General features: G+C 50.2%; 1 protein-coding gene across 1 annotated transcript; it reads left to right on the top strand.

The window, feature by feature from the left end:
* The first annotated feature begins 2,721 nt into the window (after positions 1-2,721).
* On the top strand, positions 2,722-16,161 carry Cd22 (CD22 molecule). Its single transcript, XM_036168625.1, has 14 exons — positions 2,722-2,740; positions 6,086-6,143; positions 6,352-6,732; positions 7,961-8,266; positions 9,736-9,993; positions 10,131-10,394; positions 11,791-12,051; positions 12,323-12,586; positions 12,668-12,931; positions 14,127-14,223; positions 14,318-14,393; positions 14,862-14,980; positions 15,298-15,382; positions 15,993-16,161. Exons 2-14 carry the CDS (start codon positions 6,107-6,109, stop codon positions 16,122-16,124), a joined length of 2,544 nt encoding a protein of 847 aa, XP_036024518.1. The 5' UTR covers positions 2,722-2,740; positions 6,086-6,106; the 3' UTR covers positions 16,125-16,161.
* The last annotated feature ends 3,399 nt before the right edge of the window (positions 16,162-19,560 follow it).

Raw genomic sequence — 19,560 nt, forward strand, 5'->3', positions numbered from 1 at the left:
TTTATTTATTTATTTATTTATGGAATTAGGGACAAGGCAAAGATCATGGCCCTGTCTGTATGCACATGAGAAACATAGGCAGTAACTTTGAAGTGAGACAATGAGCTCTTATCTTAGTTGGAAATCTTTTTTTTTTTATTAAGTAACTGTGAAAGTGCAATTAAATCTGGTGAGGTAAGTAAGGCTGTCCTCTGTATCCGACAATAGAGAAGGAGAGGTGACATCCCAAAACTCCCAGGACTGAGTCAGTGGTTTTGGTGTCCAGAAGGAAAGAAACGGATCACTTCCCTGCTGCGTTCTGGGTTCCCTGCCCTGTCTGTAGCCAAGCCTAGGTCTGTTGGAGGTCTTACCTTGATGTACCCATGCGTCTTGGTGCCTGGGGGCAGTCAGCTGACTGGTTGTCTTTCTAGGCGGCACTTTTAACAAGGCTGTTGATGGCTTGGCAGGGCATTCCCTAGCCCGTGGCCTTTTTCACTTAAAACAGGGACCCAACAGCTCTCAGGAAACTGTGAGTGCCAGCACTTGACAATTTTGTTTTCAGGCTTTTATCTCTTCCCTGGCACACCTTAAACGCCACAGATGACTCTTTTGCCTATGGGGTCAGGAGCCTTGCTCTCCAGATACTTAAGTTTTAGTCGAGAGGTCTGGGCAACAAGAGACAGATTTTTACTCCATTTCCTGGATCCCCCCCCCCCCCCCCGATGATTGGTGGCTTAAGGACAGCTTTTGGAAGATGTGCTAGTAGGCTATACTTGTCTGAGGCTATAAGCTGATTTTTTTTTTTTTTTTTTTTTTTTTTTGCTTAGGAGCCATCCTGACTACTGTAAACTTAATTGTATGGATCTTAGCCACTTTCAGACCCATCTGTGCTTCTCAAGGCAGTTGAAAATGAGTGGATGGAGTTAAGGTGAGTTAGGGCGAGAGTCTTAGAAGCCACCCAAGCCCACACATTTGAACCTGCCCACTGCCGGTAGAAGTCAGACAGAAAAGATTGCACATGGCAGACACAGTAGTGGGGAGGGAGAAGGGTTTAGAGCTTTAGCAGAAATCTTGGAGATAAAGTAACTCTTATTTGCCCTTTTGATGGCAGAAGTTCCTGTGATGCTGTTATGTGGCCAGGTTTACCGGTACCTGCCCCTATCCACCAATGTAGGTGGTAAATGTATCCACCCCTTTGTCCCATGGCTGTAGCCGAGAGTCAAATAAAAGATTAAAATAACAAAGTGGGATCAGACTAAATAACCATCTCTCTTCATCAAGGGAACCTAAGGACTGTGGATGTGCTGCAGTTGGTCTACCCACTAGACCCAAGAGGACATTTTTCTCCTTGTCAGGAGCAAAATGTGCCTGCCATTGCCAGCACAGCCCGAGGACAACCCCCGGGGTGTCTGTTGCAAAGAATATAGCTCAGACTACAGCCGCGGAACAGCAGACTCACTGTGAAGAATCATGGTGGTAGCAGGGTAGATGTATAGGGGTCTAGTGGAGGCAAGGGACGACGTGTGCTCACAGTTTTGTGGTCTTGCTGGACAGGGGAGGAGAGACAAGTGGCAGCAGCCAATATGTCCTCGGTTGGTGTATATCTGAGTCACGGCACCAAATACTGGTTAAATTGGCACTGCTGGTGGCTGGCCACAGCCTGCGGAGGCCATGCCAGCAGAGGAGCATGCTGGAGGAAAGTCACGAGCCATGGTTACCTTTCTAGAGCTTTATTGGGGGAGAGAGAGAGAGACAGAGACAGAGAGAGGGAGAGAGACACCTCGTGGAGGGAAGAGAGCAGAAAGAGAAAAGGGACGCACAGAGGGCCTGCCTGCTTTTTTTTTTTTTTTTTTTTTTTTTGTGGAGCTGAGGATCGAACCCAGGGCCTTGAGCTTGCTAGGCAAATGCTCTACCACTGAGCTAAATCCCCAACCCCTGCCCACCCACTTTTTAAGCTGGGACACTGTCACAGGCTGATGATGCAATTAAGGACAGAACTCTTACACCACACACACAAACACACAAATACAAGCACACACAAAACACAAACATACCATACACCACACAACACACACACAAACACACTCATACACAAACATACACAACACACATATATATACACACAGTACACAAACACACACGTGTGCCGCATACCATCACAAATAAATAAAAATCAAGTGCTAGGCATGGTGGTACACTCAGGAGGAAGAGGCAGGCAGATCTCTGAGTTCAAAGACAGCCTGGACTAGAGTGAGTTCCAGAACAGCCAGAGCTACACAGAGAAACCCTGTCTCAAAAACTCCAAAACAAACAAACAAATAAATGTCAAGGAGGAAAGACTCCCATTCAGCAACTTCCTTCCTCAGAGCTCTGGTTCTTCCCCAGCCCATGGGGCTGCTAATGGCAGTGCCAGTAATAAGACATATCACCAAATGAAGGCGGGCTGGAAGCTCTCATGATCAAGACTTTCACAAAGGGAGGCGTGGACAAACCAGCTTGGAGACTCATTAGACATGGACCATCCACAAGTTAAGACCTGGCTGCAGAGTCAAATAGCCCTTCCAATTTGACTCCAAGCTGGTGTTCTCCATCATGGCCTCTCTTCTCCACTCACAGATCACAGATTGCAGATCACCCTATCACTGGTCTCCCTCAGAGCCACAGAGAGGAAGGGGGTGTGGCCAAGCTGGGGAGACTTCACTTACTTTTACTCTCAGAGGCTGCTAGAGACCCTGAAGAGAGAACACACAGGAGGAGACAGGTAAATACCATTTTGATCTTTTCTCTTGTTCTCAACAAGCAAATATGGGGTGTCCTCTGTGTGCTGGCCATGAGGACCTGCCATTTTCTTTTATCTAACTTGCGAGAGGCACAGACAGATCACTGTCTTTCAACACCGCCTCTGCCAGATTTTCTGGGTCCTCTGAGGTGAAAGAAGCTGTTGGATGCTCAGGAGGGAAGAGCGGGGCCAGGAAGCCAACTCCGAGGCTCCCAGCAGATCTGAACTGAGTGCATCATAGGTCTCAACAGTGTGGCCTTATTCTAAGTTCCTGGACTTGGTAACTATTGCTGCCATACCCCACTCTACCTCCTCAGCCATCCAGTCCTCAATCTCAGGTCCCTGCTTCTTATGCTACGGTGACTCCTGGAAATCCTGTAGGCTGGCAGCTTTGCTCTGGGACTGTCTGCTTCCTGTTCACGCTGACTGAGTTCTCCAGCCAAACCTTGTTGAGGATGTAGCTGGAGGTGCTGCCGGAGAGGCACAGTGGTCGGGCACCTGGGGGCTGATGGTTGCCACAACTGTTGTAGCAACCCCGAGAGTGTCTCAATGTGTGTTTCTCAGAACCGAGCTTGCATTTGATGAAAAAGAATAAAATAGACTCATGGCCTAGGAAGTAAGGGAATCTACTCCATGTCTGGTGACACGTGTCATACACACAGCTCATTAGACGGTGGAAGAAGTCTCAGTAAAGCCTGCTGTTGAACTCGGCTTTTCCCAGGTGGCCGTGACCTTGAAGATATGGCCATGTAACACATTCCCTGCACCTGGATGATCTGCCTCTGATGATCTGCCCCAGCCTCCATCTCCTCATCTCTCACACACCCAGACACTGTCCCCAAACCCCACACTGGGGACAGAAGCCAGCCTGTTTGCAGCAAGTGGACTAGCTTTCCCTATACTTGCTCCTGGTCACCCAACAGCCCTCCACACCTGTGTCCTGCAGCCTGGGAGGGGGAGGTGCCGATGCTGTTGGTGGGTGGGTAGAAGGGATGCAGCTCTGCACTGCCACCGGAGACACACTCAGTTGGCACATCCTGTAAGATCCCTGGGGGCTGACACAGGTCACAACCACACCAACAGAATTAAATTTAACTCTACGTAAAGTGTAGGATGGTAATGATGGTGGAGGGTGAGAGAGACAGAGAGCGAGCGAGTACACAAGCATACTGGATATCAGTTGTAAATCGGTGCACCTAAACACACGGGTAGGTTCTGTCAGGCCAACACCACTCTATGTTTCTGTTGTTTAGGGTTTTTGTGTTTTTCGCCTTTGGAGACAAAGTCTGGCTTGGGAGGCCAGGCTAGCATCAACTCATATTCTCAGATTCAGGCTCCCAAGTACTGGATTTTAGGTGCACACCACCATGGCTGGTCCTATGTATGTTTATAAAATAAGACATTTCTCATAACAGTCTGCCTTTTTTCTTATGGTAAAACCATGATCAGACCACGGGAGGTTCCCATTCCCACGTGGTACCAACTGGCTGATGCTGTTAGAAAAGGAATATTTTTCTTTGATTCCTATTGGCACCTGGGGCTCAGGGGGGTGGGGGGCTTTGGACCATTCTCTGTTTCTAAGGCTTTCTAACTCCCTAAAATGTTTTCCTTATGTCAAACTTCAATATGAGTTTAGTTTTACTTTTTGAGATAGTACTAGGGATTAAACCTGGGGACTGTACCTTCTAGGCTATTGAGCCACACCCCAGCCCCTCACTGGGGGATTCTAGGCAGGGGCTCTACCACTGAGCCACACCCCAGCCCCTCACTGGGGGATTCTAGGCATAGGTTCTACCACTGAGCCACACCGCAGCCCCTCACTGGGGGATTCTAGGCAGGGGCTCTACCACTGAGCCACACCCCAGCCCCTCACTGGGGGATTCTAGGCAGGGGCTCTACCACTGAGCACACCCCAGCCCCTCACTGGGGGATTCTAGGCAGGGACTCTACCACTGAGCACACCCCAGCCCCTCACTGGGGATTCTAGGCAGGGACTCTACCGAGCCACACCCCAGCCCCTCAATGGGGGATTCTAGGCAGGGGCTCTACCACTGAGCCACACCTCAGCCCCTCACTGGGGGATTCTAGGCAGGGGCTCTACCACTGAGCCACACCCCAGCCCCTCACTGGGGGATTCTAGGCAGGGGCTCTACCACTGAGCCACACCCCAGCCCCTCACTGGGGGATTCTAGGCAGGGGCTCTACCACTGAGCACACCCAGCCCCTCACGGGGGGATTCTAGGCAGGTGTCTACTGCTCCACTGGGAGACTCCTCTATCACAGAGATGTACCCCAGTCCTCGTTTTACTTTTTGTTTTGAGACAAAGTCTTAGTAAGTTGACTAGACCAGGCTTGAACTTGCTTTGTAGTCAAGCTGACCTAGAACTTGCAACTGTTTAGCCTCAGCCTCTGGAGCAGCTGGAATTCCAGGTGTAAATCACTAGGCTCAAATTTGGTTTAACGAGATTTTCCCCAAGTCTTTCAAGTCACTCTGTCTGTCCCTATGTAAAATCTTGCACTGGTAGCCTGGGGAGATCCTTGTTACCAGGGCCTGGCATTCAAGGCATACAACAGTCTGGCACCACAGAGCCTCAGGCAGGGTAAGGAGCTTTAGAGGTCGATGGTGCAGTGGAAGGACACGCTTGCTGTGCAAGCCCGGCCGTATGAGCTGGGCTCCTGGGATCCACTTAAAGGTGGAAGGAAAGAATCAACTCCACAGAATTCTCCACAAAGTCGTCCTCTGGTCTCCACATGTGCACCGGAGTGTGCACATGCCCCATAATCACACACACACACACACACACACACACACACACACACACACACAAAATATAAAATAAAAATTAAAAACTAGAGGCTGGGAATTTAGCTCAGTGGTAGAGCTCTTGCCTAGCAAGCACAAAGCCCTGGGTTTGGTCCTCAGCTCCGGAAAATAAAAATTTTAAAAAAAAAATTAAAAACTAGTAAATGCATAGGATAGGTAGAGAAAAAAGAAATCAAAGGAGGGTCTTGGCTTGAAGAAGTATGGTACACCCAGAAATAGCTCTATGAGCACCCCAAATCCCACATCCCCATCATATAACCAGGTATGAGTCCCCACCCACAACCCAGGATCAGAAAAAAAAGATCAGAGTTCAGAGGACTGAATAAGCAAAACCAGACGGCTCAAAGGCAAATTCTTTTTGTGGTTGTTGAGACAGGGTCTCAGAATACAGCCTAGACTGGCCTCAGACTTGTAGCAATCCCCGCCCCCCCCTCCCCGCCTCAATCGCCTGAAGGCTGGAATATAGTCACACATAGTTTACAGACTAATTCTTCTTTCCTTAGGTCTCACCCAGAGCAGACACCATGCATGTCCACTGTCCGTGGCTCCTCCTGATTCTAGGTAAGGCCCAGGCTGACACCTGGGTTTGGAGATGTCTGTGGGTAAGGTAGAGCAGGGATAGGTCTGGGGAATGGAAGGGAACTACTCAGAGGCAGAGATGTGCCATGCTCCTCCGCCGCCCTTCATCTCCCCAGTGACTCCCTCTCCTATATCCTGTGAAAGTTCTCACCCCTCAGTAACGATTTCTGACCAGTGTTGTGGCCTTTAGGACACGTGGCTTTGGTTGACTCATCACAGAAATGGACTGTTGAACATCCCCAAACCCTCTTTGCCTGGGAAGGAGCCTGCGTCTGGATTCCTTGCAAGTACAAAATGCCAACACAGAGTACTCATCTGGAAAAGGTCCTCCTGTATCACGATTACCAGTTTGACAACCATACCAAGGATTTCAAGGGGAGTGTCCTCTATAATAACACCAAGATTGAGTCACCCCCTTCTGAGCAAGGAAGGGTAACATTCTGGGGGAACAGAGAAAGTAACTGCTCCCTGGAAATTCACCAGATACGGATCACTGACAATGGGAAGCTGGGGTTGAGGATGATTTCAAACAATGACAAGTGGATGGAGCAGCTTCACCTCAATATCTCCAGTAAGGGTGTGGGGGAAGCATCGCCCTGTTCTGGCAGAGGCGAAGAGGGAGGTGGAAGTACTGAATTGCCTGCTCACTGTTAGGTTTCAAACCCTGGGACCAATGGCTGAGGTGCCCATTTAACACATCAAACTGGAAATGGCTGTCAGGTTCTCCAGCATCCCTCAGTCTCTATCCATCACACCTACAGAGTATGGCTGACATACCCTGCCCTCTATCCCAACTCTCCAGCCCAGGGGCCAGGCTGCCCTTCCCCCAGAGGCTCTTCCCTATATAATCCAGCCCTGTTGGTTACCTGCCTTCTTTACCTTTTGCCCTCTTGGCTGCTACACCTGTTTCCCCTCCTCTCTCGCTTCCATCCCTGTCTCATATGGCTCAGGGTCATGTCCACTCTGGACTCTCAGATGTCTCTGATTATGCTTTCCCTCGTATCTACAATAAACCTTCTTCTCCATTGTAGGAGCAGTCATGCCCTTTCCTATCGATTTAGTTTTTCACTCAAATCGGAGACGTTGATGGCACTGAGAACAATTGTAGCAGGAGCATTTGTCCCACCTTAGACACCCCCCTCAGCTTGGGTCTGGCCCGGAATCTGTTGTCCAGGCCGTCAGGGTTTTGTTTTTTTTTTAATTTATTTATTTTTTATTTTTATATCTTTCCAAAGAAGGTAGAGATTTGGATTTTCAAATCTCTTAGCATGTTAGTCTACGGAGTCCTTTTAGGCTAGATGACAAGAGCAGAGGGCTCTGAGATGGCCCATCACAACAGCCGGGGCTCTCTGCCCTAGACGACGATATCATCAGTCCACACTAGAGCTGTCAGTGCAAGGCATCTCGACATCATGTCTGTGAGGTGGTCTAGCCTGGTGGAGCTCTGAGCCCTGGGCCTCAGGATCACCTCACCAAAAGGATGTCTGCTTGACTGACTCCAAACACAAGCATGTCACCAACGCTTAGCAATACATGCAGAACTAAACCAGAGAAATCCACCCTGGGTGATCCTGAGGCCAGCTAGAAAGTAAACGAAAGGAGAGGTGAAAAGCAAAGTAAATGTAATGCGATTTCCCAGCATGCCCAGTGCCCCCAAAGCCTTCCACAGAGAAGCTGAACTGAGCAAGGAGGCAGAGTGACCTTGTAAGGGATTGTTCTGGGGCCATATGGGACAGGATGCCTGAAGCCAGGAGGGGAAGGCTAGCCCATGCCCCACCCCCAACTCTTTTTTTTTCCAGAGACACCCTTCCCACCTTACATCCAGATGCCATCAGATATCCATGCATCCCAAAGTGTCTCTCTGACCTGTCGACTGAATTTTGCCTGCTCTCGGTACCACATTTACTTGAAGTGGTTCCTGAAAGACCTCGAAATCACCTCCACCACCTCCACCACCTCTGGCACCGATTCTACACAGAATGTCTACATAGAGAGCGAGCTCACCTTCCAACCAGAGTGGAAGGACCATGGAAAGAATATGACCTGCCAAGTCTGGAACTCTACAAAAATGATCTCCAAGAACACAGTGCGTCTGAATGTTAAACGTGAGTCTCCATGTGGGAAGGACATCTTGTTCCCTTCTTCCTAAACCCTGGTGAACCCCACTAAGGGTAAGAGGAGTCTGTCCATAGAAGGTTCAGCTGTCAATTACTTGTTTCTGGGGGTGGCACGGGCACTCTCACTGTCTCTTCTGTCGGTCCTGTGTCTTGAGACCTAAAAAAAATAAAGCAATGGAGTTGAGTGTGGAGATACAGGCTTGGAAATGGGTATTCAGGAGGCCAAGCAGAGGGATCTTGAGTTTGAGGACAACCTGGACTACATAGTGAGACACTCTCTCAAAACCCTAAGTGTTGGAGATGTATCCTGGTACAGTGCTTGCCTAGCATGTGTGAGACCCTGAGACAACCTCCAGAGTACCACTCAGTCATCAATCAATCAATCAATCAGTTCTCAAGCCACAGCATACTTTGAGGATCATCTGGTTAGGTTTCTTTGTTCTCCATACAAGGAAGTTTTCCTGTCATTACTTTATGCCTCATTCATTCATTCATTCATTCATTCATTCATTCATTCAGTGGATATTTACTGTGGAGCCTGGCATGGTGGTACACACTTTTAAACTCAGCACTCATGAGGCAGAGGTAGGTGGAGCTCTGTGAGTTTGAGACCAGCCTGGTCTACAGAGTGAGTTTCAGGATGGCCGCCAGGGCTACACAGAGAAACCCTGTTAAAGGAGAAGGAGGAGGAGAAGAAGGAAGAGGAGGAGGAGGAAGAGGAAGAAGAGGAGGAGAGGAAGAAGAGGAAGAGGAAGAAAACAAAAATTGAATGTGGCAGCATGGGCTTGTTGTCTCAGCCCTGAGGAGGCAGATCCGCGTGGGTCCTTTGGACTTGCTGGACAACCAGTCTAGTCTAATTGATGAGCTCCAGGTCAGTGGGAGACCCTGGAGTGGGAGACCATCAAAAAATGTAAAATCAAGATGGCCAGTTCCTGAAGTACAGCACCCAAGGCTGTCCTCCGAGCCCCTTACCCACATGCGCACACGCAAACAGCTCACAAATCCCAAAAGAAAGCAGGATTAGGGTGGGCTGATGGACAGAGACGTCTGTGGAGAGAGAGGCCAGGGCGGGCAAAGAAGATTCTAGGGAGGGAAAGAACCAGTGCAAAGGTGCGGAGGTGCAAGTGTAGTGGACTCATGACAGTGTTGGAGGACCAGAGAGGACGAGGGCCAAGCCCCGTTTCGAGGTAAGAGAGGAGGTAGGATACTGGTTCTCCTGGAGCCCAGCAGACAGCTTTGCTGTTAGTGTCTAACCAGCAATGCTAGGGATGCTGGGGGTGCTGGCGGAGACCAGGGGGGAAGGCTCAAGAGAAAGGGGAACACAGAGACAAGTGAGGGGCTGTGACAGTCACCTGGGTGGACAAAGGAACCACAGATGCGCAAGCTGCTGCTGTCTGAATGAAAATAGCCACCAAGAATTCCCTGTCCTCTCTCCCAATGCTCCTCTGTTCCTGCAGACATCCCACAGCTGACGATCAAGGTCACTCCCAAAGAGGTCAAGAAGGGTGACTCTGTGACCATGACATGCCAGGTTATCAGCAGCTACCCAGCATACTGGACAGTATCCTGGGTCAAGGATGGGCAGCCCCTGCAGGAACAGATGCTCACACTAACTCTGCAATCAGTGACCAAGGACATGAGTGGGAAATACCGTTGCCAGGCTTCCAACGACCTGGGCCTAGGACAATCGGAAGAGGTGGCCCTTACGGTGCTGTGTGAGTTCCCTTGAATCTGGCAAGGGAGGTGGGGAGTTAGCAGGATCCTCAGGGATGGTGATGGAGGCTCTGGTGGTGGCCTGCCCAGGTTTGTGGGTTCTGCTCACCTGCTCTGTCACTTCTGTGACTTCTTTCAGTTGCTCCAGAATCCTCCAGGGTTCACATATACAGTCTACCGGCTGAAGAAGGAAAGTCAATAGAGCTGATTTGTGATTCACTGGCCAATCCGAAAGCAACAAACTATACCTGGTACCACAATAGAAAACCTATGCCTGGAGAGACACAAGAGAAGCTCCGGATCCCTAAAGTCTCCCTGAGGCATGCTGGAAAATACTCTTGCGTGGCACAGAACCACCTGGGTCCTGGAGACATAGAGGAGGAAGCTGAGCTGGATGTCCAGTGTGAGCAGCCAACTGACCTCTGGTTCTTGGAGGAAAGAGGGAAATAGAGAGGGAAGGCAATAGAGTGTAGGGGGTGTGGAAGTGTGGGGAAGACAAGCAACCAGGGACCTGGAGCTTCACAGTTGCATTCTAGACATGCAGACCACAGCCTTGGCTTACAGCAATTACTTAGTAGATGTTTGTTGAATGAATGAATGAATGTCACCAGCTTGGTGGCCCAGATCTGTCATCCCAGCTACTGGAGAAGCTGAGACAGAAGGATCACAAATGTGAGGACTGCCTGGGCTCCAGATTGAGTTCAAGGTCAACCTGGGCAATTTACTGAGACTGTCTCAAAAGTAGAAAGAGCACCTGGGATGCAGCTCAACAGCACAATGTTTTCCTACAACATGCCAGGAAGGGAGTGGCAGCACGGCTCAGTAACCAGTCACGAGTCTAGAATCTTCCAATGAGGGGTTAGAGGCCTGACCCAGTGGTAGAGCACCTGCCTAGAATCTCCCCGAGAGAGCCTGGGGACGGGGCTCGAGGGATGTCAATGCCCAGCACTGCATAAAAGGAACAAATGTGGCGGCATTAAGACACAAGGCAGGAGCATCATAAACTCAAGGTCATCTTGGCTATATAGCAAGTTCAAGGCTAACCTGGGCTATGTGAGACCCTGCCTAATACTAGGGCTTCACAGGACATGCAAACAAAGTGTCATTGGCAGCAGGTGAGGCCCTGAAGAAGTCCTGAAAGATTTGAGAGCCAGAGGGAGTGTCCAGTTATTCCGCCATTGTTTGGCATCCCTTAGCACAGCACAGCTTCTTATCAAGTTGCTCCCAAGACAGTCTCAATTGTAAGACCAGGAGTGGCTTGCATTCGGGCGGGGCCCCCACACTCTGAACATCTAGACAGCTGGAGAGCAGTAGCAAAGTGTATTGTTTGTGACACACCATGACTGCTCTAAGGGTATCTGTCCTCTGGGAGGATTCTGGAAGGGTGTGTGTTTTGGTGTCCCACTCGACAGACAGTAGATGGAGGTCTGCAGCCCACAGTCACACAGCTTTAAATAGCACTGTGCCTCACAGCTGCAAGAGGGAAGCAGGAGAGGTTTCATGCAGGGACAGTATGCAAAGGCTTTAATGAGAACCAGCCTTGCAGCTGGCTCAGGGTGGTGCAAGTCAGCCATTTCAGCTGCGCAGGAGGCTAAGGAGGGGTGGTCAGAAGTCCAAGGCTGGCCTGTGCAAATACACAAGATCCTAGCTCAGAAATAAAAGGCTAAAGAGAAAATAGGGTAGGCCTAGAGATGTGGCTCAGCTATTGCCTAGCCCCTTCAAGGCGAGGGGTTTGATTTCTGGTACTGCAAAGGGGAACCAAATGATCATGCTTTCTCACCGTTCTGCTCTCCTCTAAGATGCCCCCAAGGCGGTGACCACAGTGATTCAAAACCCCACACCAATTCGGGAAGGAGACAGTGTGACCCTGGCCTGTAGCTACGACTCCAGCAATCCTGAAGTCACATACTACCAGTGGAGCCCTCAAGGATCTGGGGATGAGATCACGCCTGGAGTGCTGAGGATTCAGAAAGTTGCATGGGACTCCATGCCCATCAGCTGCGCTGCTTGTAATAACCACTGGTGTTCGTGGGCCGCCCCCGTCAACCTGAATGTTCACTGTGAGTGACAGGGCAAGGGGTGTCCATGAGGTAGACAAACTGAAATATGGCAATGGAAGGGGGAGGGGATGGAAACCTGGACCACAAGCCGGGGGAGAGAGGACTGAAGAGGGACACATAGGCCTGGGGCTAAGGAGACAGAAAGTCCTGACCCATGACACAGGAAACACTAAACAAAGGGCTAGGAAGTCCTAATCAAACACAGGACATTTTGGGGAGACATCAAGAAGGTTAGAGAGTCAAAACATCACCTGAGGCTGTGGCCCTGCAGATGCCCCCAGAGCCGTGAAGGTCCTGAAGGTGAGCCCCTCATCAGAGATCCATGCTGGGCAGCACGTCATCCTCCAATGCAACTTCTCCAGGAGCCACCCTCCAGAGGTCCACATCTTGTGGAAGAAGAATGGGAGTCTTGTGCAGGAAGGGAAAGAGCTGAGCTTCAGCTCCATCTCCCCAGAAGATTCTGGAAAGTATAACTGCATGGTCAGCAACTCCATTGGAGAGACTCCATCGAAGGCCTGGGACCTCCAAGTGCTGTGTGAGTGGCAGGAGCTGGGGGCTAAGTGTGAAGAAGATGAGGTGACCGGCAGCCTGGCCTGACTCAGTTTCCCCTTTACAGATGCTCCTCGGAGGCTGCGCGTGTCTATTAGCCCCGGGAACAGCATAATGGAAGGGAAGAAGGCCATCTTGTCCTGTGAGAGTGATGCCAACCCGCCCGTCTCGCAGTATGTCTGGTTGGATTCGAGCGACCGAGACCTCCCCTTCCTCAGCCAGAAGCTGAGCCTGGAACCCCTGAGGATCCAACACTCTGGCTCATACCGATGCCAAGGGATCAACCAGCTAGGCATGGGCGAGTCACCGCCCAGCACTCTCACTGTCTACTGTAAGTTCCCTTAAGTCCTTCCTCTGTCCTGGCAGCTGCAGCCCACTTCCCCCAACTCCCGTGTCCAGCTCAGCCAGGGCACACCCTGCGGCCAGTAGCTCCTAGTTGGAAAGTCATCCTGTTCTGCCTCACGGCCTTCCCTCAAAGGCTGTGCCTGCCTTCCAAAACTCTTGGTGTTCCTTGTCTTCCTCTGTCCCTTTCCTTCCCTCCTTCCCTCTATGTGTGCATCTCCCCCGTGATGAATGAGATCCTTTTTTTTTTTTTTGGTTTTTCGAGACAGAGTTTCTCTGTGTAGCTTTGCACCTTTCCTGGATCTCACTCTGTAGACCAGGCTGGCCTTAAACTCACAGAGATCCGCCTAGCTCTGCCTCCCGAGTGCTGGGATTAAAGGCGTGTGCCACCACCGCCTGGCTAAGATCCTTATTTATCTTTTGACATTTAGTGTTTTTAACAAGATAATACAAGTACATGGTTTAAAAAAACAGTTTCAAACACAAAAAGGAAGCTGAACATAGGCGTTGAGAGGCTGAAGTGGGAATATCACCAGAACACCAGGGCCAGCCTGGGCTATGTAGAAAAACTGCCTCAAAACCAAAACAACCCTGTTTCATCCCGCTAGGAAACCTACCCATGCTCTTTTTGTTTGAGATAGTGGTCTTGCTATGCAGCCCAGGTTGGTCTTGAACTGCAGGCAATTCCCCTGCCTCAGACTCTTGAGTGTTGGGATTACAGAGATGAGATTACTCATCTCTGAGTCACCATGCCCAGATTGTGCCCTGCTTCTTTCAAATAACTGTCGCCCTTCTCATCTCCCTAGCACGCTCTTCAAGGTCGAGGCTTGCTGAGCCCACTGCTGTGGGCTCGCCTGGAAGGACAAGTGTGGGACAAAGTCTTGTGTGGAGCTGGGTCTGTCTGATCAAACTGCTCTCAGGGTTGCACGGCAAAGGCAAGGGCAAGGGTCACAGGCTTGGTTTGTGACCTGTCTGGAATAGCTCTTGCTGGGGACAAAGAATTGGCCCTTCCCTACTATCAGGAGTGAGGAGGCAGGAACCACTTCTCGATCTTTCTCTGTATGTGGAGGAGATCTGCAGGCGAAGAGGACCAGGCTTTGTGAAGGGAGATGGGCAAGATGCTCTGCCCATTGCCATCTTTACAAGGCAGAGTGAGCCAGAGCCGTTATCTCTTTCTTCACCAGATAGCCCGGAGACCATCGGCAAGAGGGTTGCCTTGGGACTAGGGTTCTGCTTGGCTATCTGCATCCTGGCTATCTGGGGGATGAAACTCCAGAAAAAGTGAGCAATCAACTGGCCCTCCTCCCTCCCCCTCCCCACAGCCCTCAGCCTACTGGGTTATCCCCACCTACCCTCACAAACCCTTGATCCTTAGATGGAAACAGAATCAGAGCCATCAGGGGCTTCAGGAAAATTCCAGTGGCCAGAGCTTTTTTGTAAGGAATAAAAAGGTAAGATGGAGCCAGCTGGTGGCTTAAAGCACACCTTTAATCCTAGCACTTGGGAAGCAGAGGCAGGACGATCTCTGTGAGTTTGAGGCCAGCCTGGTCTACAGAGCTAGGTCCAGGCCAGCCAGGACTACACAGAGAAAACCTGTCTCAAAAAAAAAACAAAAGAAAACAAAATAAAAAAACAACAAAGTGAAGATAGTAGGAAGGGTGAACCCGGAGTAGCCTTGAAGACAAGAGATGGGAAGGGGGATGAGTGCTCTGAGGATATGTGGACATCTGAAATCTCAGTGCTCCAGAAGATAAGGCAGGGGACTGGCAAATTTGAGGCCAGCTTGGGTTACACATTGTAAGATCCTGTTGGGGAAAAAATAAATAAACAAACCAAAAACCTCCAGGGAGTTGTTGGGATCAAAGGCCAGGAGAAAGGAATGGTTGGGAGAATCCCAGCTGCAACTTTGCATCTTCCAGACTAGAAGGACCCCTCTCTCCGAAGGCCCCCAGTCCCAGGGTTGCTACAACCCAGCAATGGATGACAGTGTTAGTTACGCCATCTTGCGCTTTCCGGAGACTGACACGCCCAGAGCCAGGTTTGGAGGATACAGGAGTTTGGAACCTGCCACTCAGGGGGGTTGTGGGAGGAAAGTTTTGTGTCCCCTCCTGCCCCCTTTGTACCAGGCACCACCATGTGCTCACTACCTCATTCTTACGTGGCAGCATGAGTAACAGCCTCAGATGGGACCTGTTTCTTTAATTCAGAAGCGGGTGTCCAAAGCCAGGCGGCATGTTGGGATGCATTCACACACCCATTTTCATTTTCTGCTATTGTGGCACTGTGCTCACAAGAGACAAGGCATTTTCCCCACGGGCCTGAAGTCAGAGTTTTCTTTCTCTCTCTCTCTCTCAGTGATGCGGAGACCTCAGCAACACAGGGTCCTTCTCCAAACAACAATGACACAGTCACTTACTCAGTGCTACAGAAGTATCATGTGGTAAGGGGGCAGAGCTACACTATGGAAGGGGACGGGGAGACGGGACCTGGGGCCTTGATTGAGAGCCCCTCATGGGACACACTTGGCAGACAGTGAAGTTGGGAAGGGTGGCTGTCTTCAATCCATTTCCCATTGCTATAACTGAATACCTTTGGTGGTTTACAATGGAAAGAGATTTATTTTGACTTATGATTAGTTCTGGAAATCCAATATCAAAGGAGCTGCTTCTGGTAATGACAGAGTCCTGAGGTAACACAGAACATTCATGGCCAGGGACATTTGTCAGAGAGAACCCAACTTCCTAAAAAAAGTCTCTGCATTGTCTATTAACCCATCAGTCTAATCCCCTCCTACAGATCCCACAATCTGTGTATTTCCGACACAGGAAACTCAGGGGACACATTCAGACTACAGCAGTTGTTCCGGCAGAGAGCTGGGGTGGGAGCCAGGATAGGTGTCTAAGGGGCCGAGCATAGCCATTTGCAGACAAGATGACCCCATTTGGACATTTGGGCCCCGTGCGGTGGGGACCCAACGGGAGAAGGCGTTGAAAGAGAATGGACGGAGGTTGGTCACCAGGAGGCCTGGCTTCCCTTCACATGTTTTGCAGAGTGACTATGAGAATGTGACACCAAGCCACCCTGAGGGCGACAGCATCCACTACTCAGAGCTGGTTCAGTTTGGGGCTGGAAAGCGGCCTCAGGCAAAGGAAGATGTGGAATATGTGACCCTCAAGCACTGAGGATGGAAGTAGCTGCTGCCATGGAAAGTTCTGGAACCTAGGGAAGACCCAAAAGTTCTTTGCCTGCTTCAGTTCAGCTGCCAAGTCACCTACAGTTCCTAAGGCAACTCCCTGAGCACACACTTGGGTTGCATGTCCTCGCAATCATTTAAAAACCTGAGTCTGGCCAGAGCAAGCCAGCCTTCTCTGCACTAGTGATTGTCACCCCACACTGTACAATGTCCCCTTCTCCAACCCTGGCCATCTGCCACCATCCACCTCATCCTGAGCCTCACTTCAGCTAGAGGTGCTCCTGCTGTGACCAGTTTGGATTGTCACTAACATTTCTTCTCTGTCCCCTTGATACTCCCCCACCCCCACTAATCTTATTACCCAAATTTCTGGTCCTGGAGAGACATCCCCAGGAAGGGCAGAAGTAAGGAAGCCAGAGGCAATGTCCTCAGCTGCCTTTCCTCATACAAACATGTCTACCAGTAAGTCAGGCCTTCTGTAGAGATGGTGCCTTCCCTCAGGGGTGCTGGGCACCAAGCAGGCAGGATACCATGGACCTATGTGTGATCCACTAAACGCTTCATAATAAAAAATGACGTAGTTGTCACACGAACTCTCTCCCGTTGGGAACCTGGAGATGGGATTGGCTGTTTGGAGCTTGGATGGAGGAGAAGCGACTCATGGTAATCTCATGATCCAATCAGCAGATGGGGACACCATTATTGTGCGGTGCTGGTATTGAACTTAGGGCTTTATGAATGTCAGGCAAATACCCTAGAGCCTCAACCCCAACCCCTCACTAGGGGACTCTAGGCAGGGGCTCTACCACTGAGCCACACTCCAGCCCCTCACTGGGGGATTCTAGGCAGGGGCTCTACCACTGAACCACACCCCCAGTCCACTTACCTGCTCAACCTAGAGAGCAAGGTATGCTCAATCAGCACAGCGAGGGTCCCCACAAGGGTTCCTTCCCCCCTCCCTTGTCATGCTTCCCCAGCACCAGAACACAGCCCTCACTTCCTCTTTGTCCCCAAATTGATTTCCTGTGAGCACCATTAACTAATTTGGGGGCCCAGTGGGACTTTAAATGTCATCTAAATGGAGGGTTGAAGAGATGGTGCAGTGGTCACAGGCACCTGCCTCTGAACCTTATAACCTGAGCTTGATTCCCAGGACTCACATGCTGGAAGGAGAGAAACTTCCCCAAAAGGTGTCCTCTGACCCCTACATGCACACTATGACACACACACACACACACACACACACACACACACACACACACACAAATGTAGAATAGATATTTGGGGAGCTAGAAGCATGTTAAGCTGTTAAGAATGCTTGATGCTTTTCAGAGCTGTTTCTCCAGGTGTCCCCATTTTTTACATTTAGACAAAAAAAACCTCCACTGTTTTAATGAGAGAAAGAAAGTTTTGGGGGCTCTTATACCCACAATGAAGTCCAGAATATTCAACTGCTAATTAGCTGATCAATATATATGACAAGTATTTGGTGAATTCAAATTTGCCATTGGGGGGAGGGGTGGAAATTTGGCTCAGTGGGTAGAGTACTTGCCTAGTACACATGACTTCCTGGGTTCGATGCCCAACACTACGTAAGCAGGGTGTGGTGTTGCCACCTGTAATCTTAGCATTGCAGGGGTAGGGGTGTAGGACCAGAATCTGTTCAAGGTCATCCTCTGCTACTCTGAGTCTGAGACAAGCGTGGGCTGCTTGAGACCTTGACTCAAGATGCAAAACAACAACAATAAAAACAGAACTCACATCTGGTAGAGCCTGTTGTTGGGGTGCAAGAACTGTAACGCACAGAACCAATTTCATGAGGCTCAGTCAAACCTGGAGTCTCCAAAGATCCCAGGGGCAAGGTCTTCTCTAAGGAGCAGAAGGCAGCCCCGAGGCTGATGAGGTCAGGATTAGGCTTCCTGGCAACCACCATGTACTTGCTTATCCTGTCGCCAAGGCCAGCTGCTGATATAAAGCTACTTCATGACCCATTGACCACGAGATGTGGATGTCAACAGCCTTGCTGAGCGTGAAGAGCAGGTGGCCAGGAGGCCCAGAGGCCGGGACTCTAGAACACTGCAGCCTTCCACCTAAGAGTAAGCAATTATCCAGAACTCCATCTATCTCCATCTATGGAGCACCACGCACTGGGCAAGGCAGACCTTGGCATGCATAAGGCCAGCCTTTTGGTAGAGATAGCAGACATGGGGTCACACAGCCAGAGGAACTCCAAATAACCACCAAGCAAACTGCTTAGGGAAGATTGTGCACCCTCAGTGAAACTGTTGCAGCATAGGATTTAGACCGGAACTGCCAGGTGTGTGTGTGTGTGTGTGTGTGTGTGTGTGTGTGTGTGTGTGTGTGTGTGTGTGTGTGTAGGTGAAACAGAAATTTAAAAGTAAATTATGGGTTTGGGGTTGGAAACCAGGGCCTTGTGTAAGCTAGGCAAGCACTCTACCACTGAGCCACACCCCAGCCCCTCACTGGGGGATTCTAGGCAGATTGTGCACCACAGAGCCATATCTCCAACTCCTTCACCAGTATTTATTCTGAGACATTGTCATTAAGTTCCCTAAGCTGAAGTTGAACTCACTCTGTAGCCTGGTTGGCCTTGAACTTGTGATCCTCCTACATCTCCAAAACAGCTGGAATTACAGGTTGCATTGCCAGGCTTAGGCCACTAAGTGATTCTTTTACTGTCTGTATATGAATGACAGCATGTACCTACTTTGCTGACTGAAGTCTTCAGAATGCCTTTTTTGTTGTTGTTACTTAGGAATGAGTCAATAAAGCAAGGGACCTGCCCGTGAGCTCATCCAGCCATGGGGCAGATTCAGGTCCCTGTGGGCTTGAACAAGCAGTGAATGAGTCAGGAGGGCACAATGCTTTGCCCCATGAACCCTGCCTCTTTAAGGTCTTCAACCAAGTCAGTCACACTCCCCGTTCTTTGTCTGTATATCCTCACCTCCTGCAGACCAGCATAGGATGCTCCATCAGCTGCTCATCCAGGCTTCTAGTACCTCCTGCTAATGGCCACCCCGCCCTTCTCTCCCTTCCAGATCACTGCCCATCCTGGGCATCATCTAATAGCCCTACAAGAGGACTCCTGAGCCTCAGAGGCACCCGGCAGCACTAAGAGGTAAGTTCCATTTTCAAAGGCTCCTCTCTTCCCTGGGTTCCTGTGCCAGGATGTTCCCCAAAGTGTGATACACTGATGGGAACTGACTTGCCTTTGGGCTGTCCCCTTAGCATCTTCTTGGCCTGCCTTTCCCTGCGTAGTGTAGCTAGTGTCCACTGATGATCTCTCTCTGTCTCTGTCTCTGTCTCTGTCTCTGTCTCTGTCTCTCTCTCTCTCTCTCTCTCTCTGTGTGTGTGTGTGTGTGTGTGTGTGTGTGTGTGTGTGTGTGTGTGTGTGTGTGTTTCTA

The sequence above is a fragment of the Onychomys torridus genome, chromosome 1, assembly GCF_903995425.1.
Source record: "Onychomys torridus chromosome 1, mOncTor1.1, whole genome shotgun sequence".
NCBI classification, from domain to species: domain Eukaryota; kingdom Metazoa; phylum Chordata; class Mammalia; order Rodentia; family Cricetidae; genus Onychomys; species Onychomys torridus.

Bases quoted from the DNA above. Each gene is read 5' to 3' on its own strand.
- Cd22 (XM_036168625.1), top strand. From the start codon at position 6,107: ATGCATGTCCACTGTCCGTGGCTCCTCCTGATTCTAG. The intron at 9,994-10,130 runs GTGAGTTCCCTT...GACTTCTTTCAG, and splicing joins GGTGGCCCTTACGGTGCTGT to TTGCTCCAGAATCCTCCAGG. The intron at 12,587-12,667 runs GTGAGTGGCAGG...TCCCCTTTACAG, and splicing joins CTGGGACCTCCAAGTGCTGT to ATGCTCCTCGGAGGCTGCGC.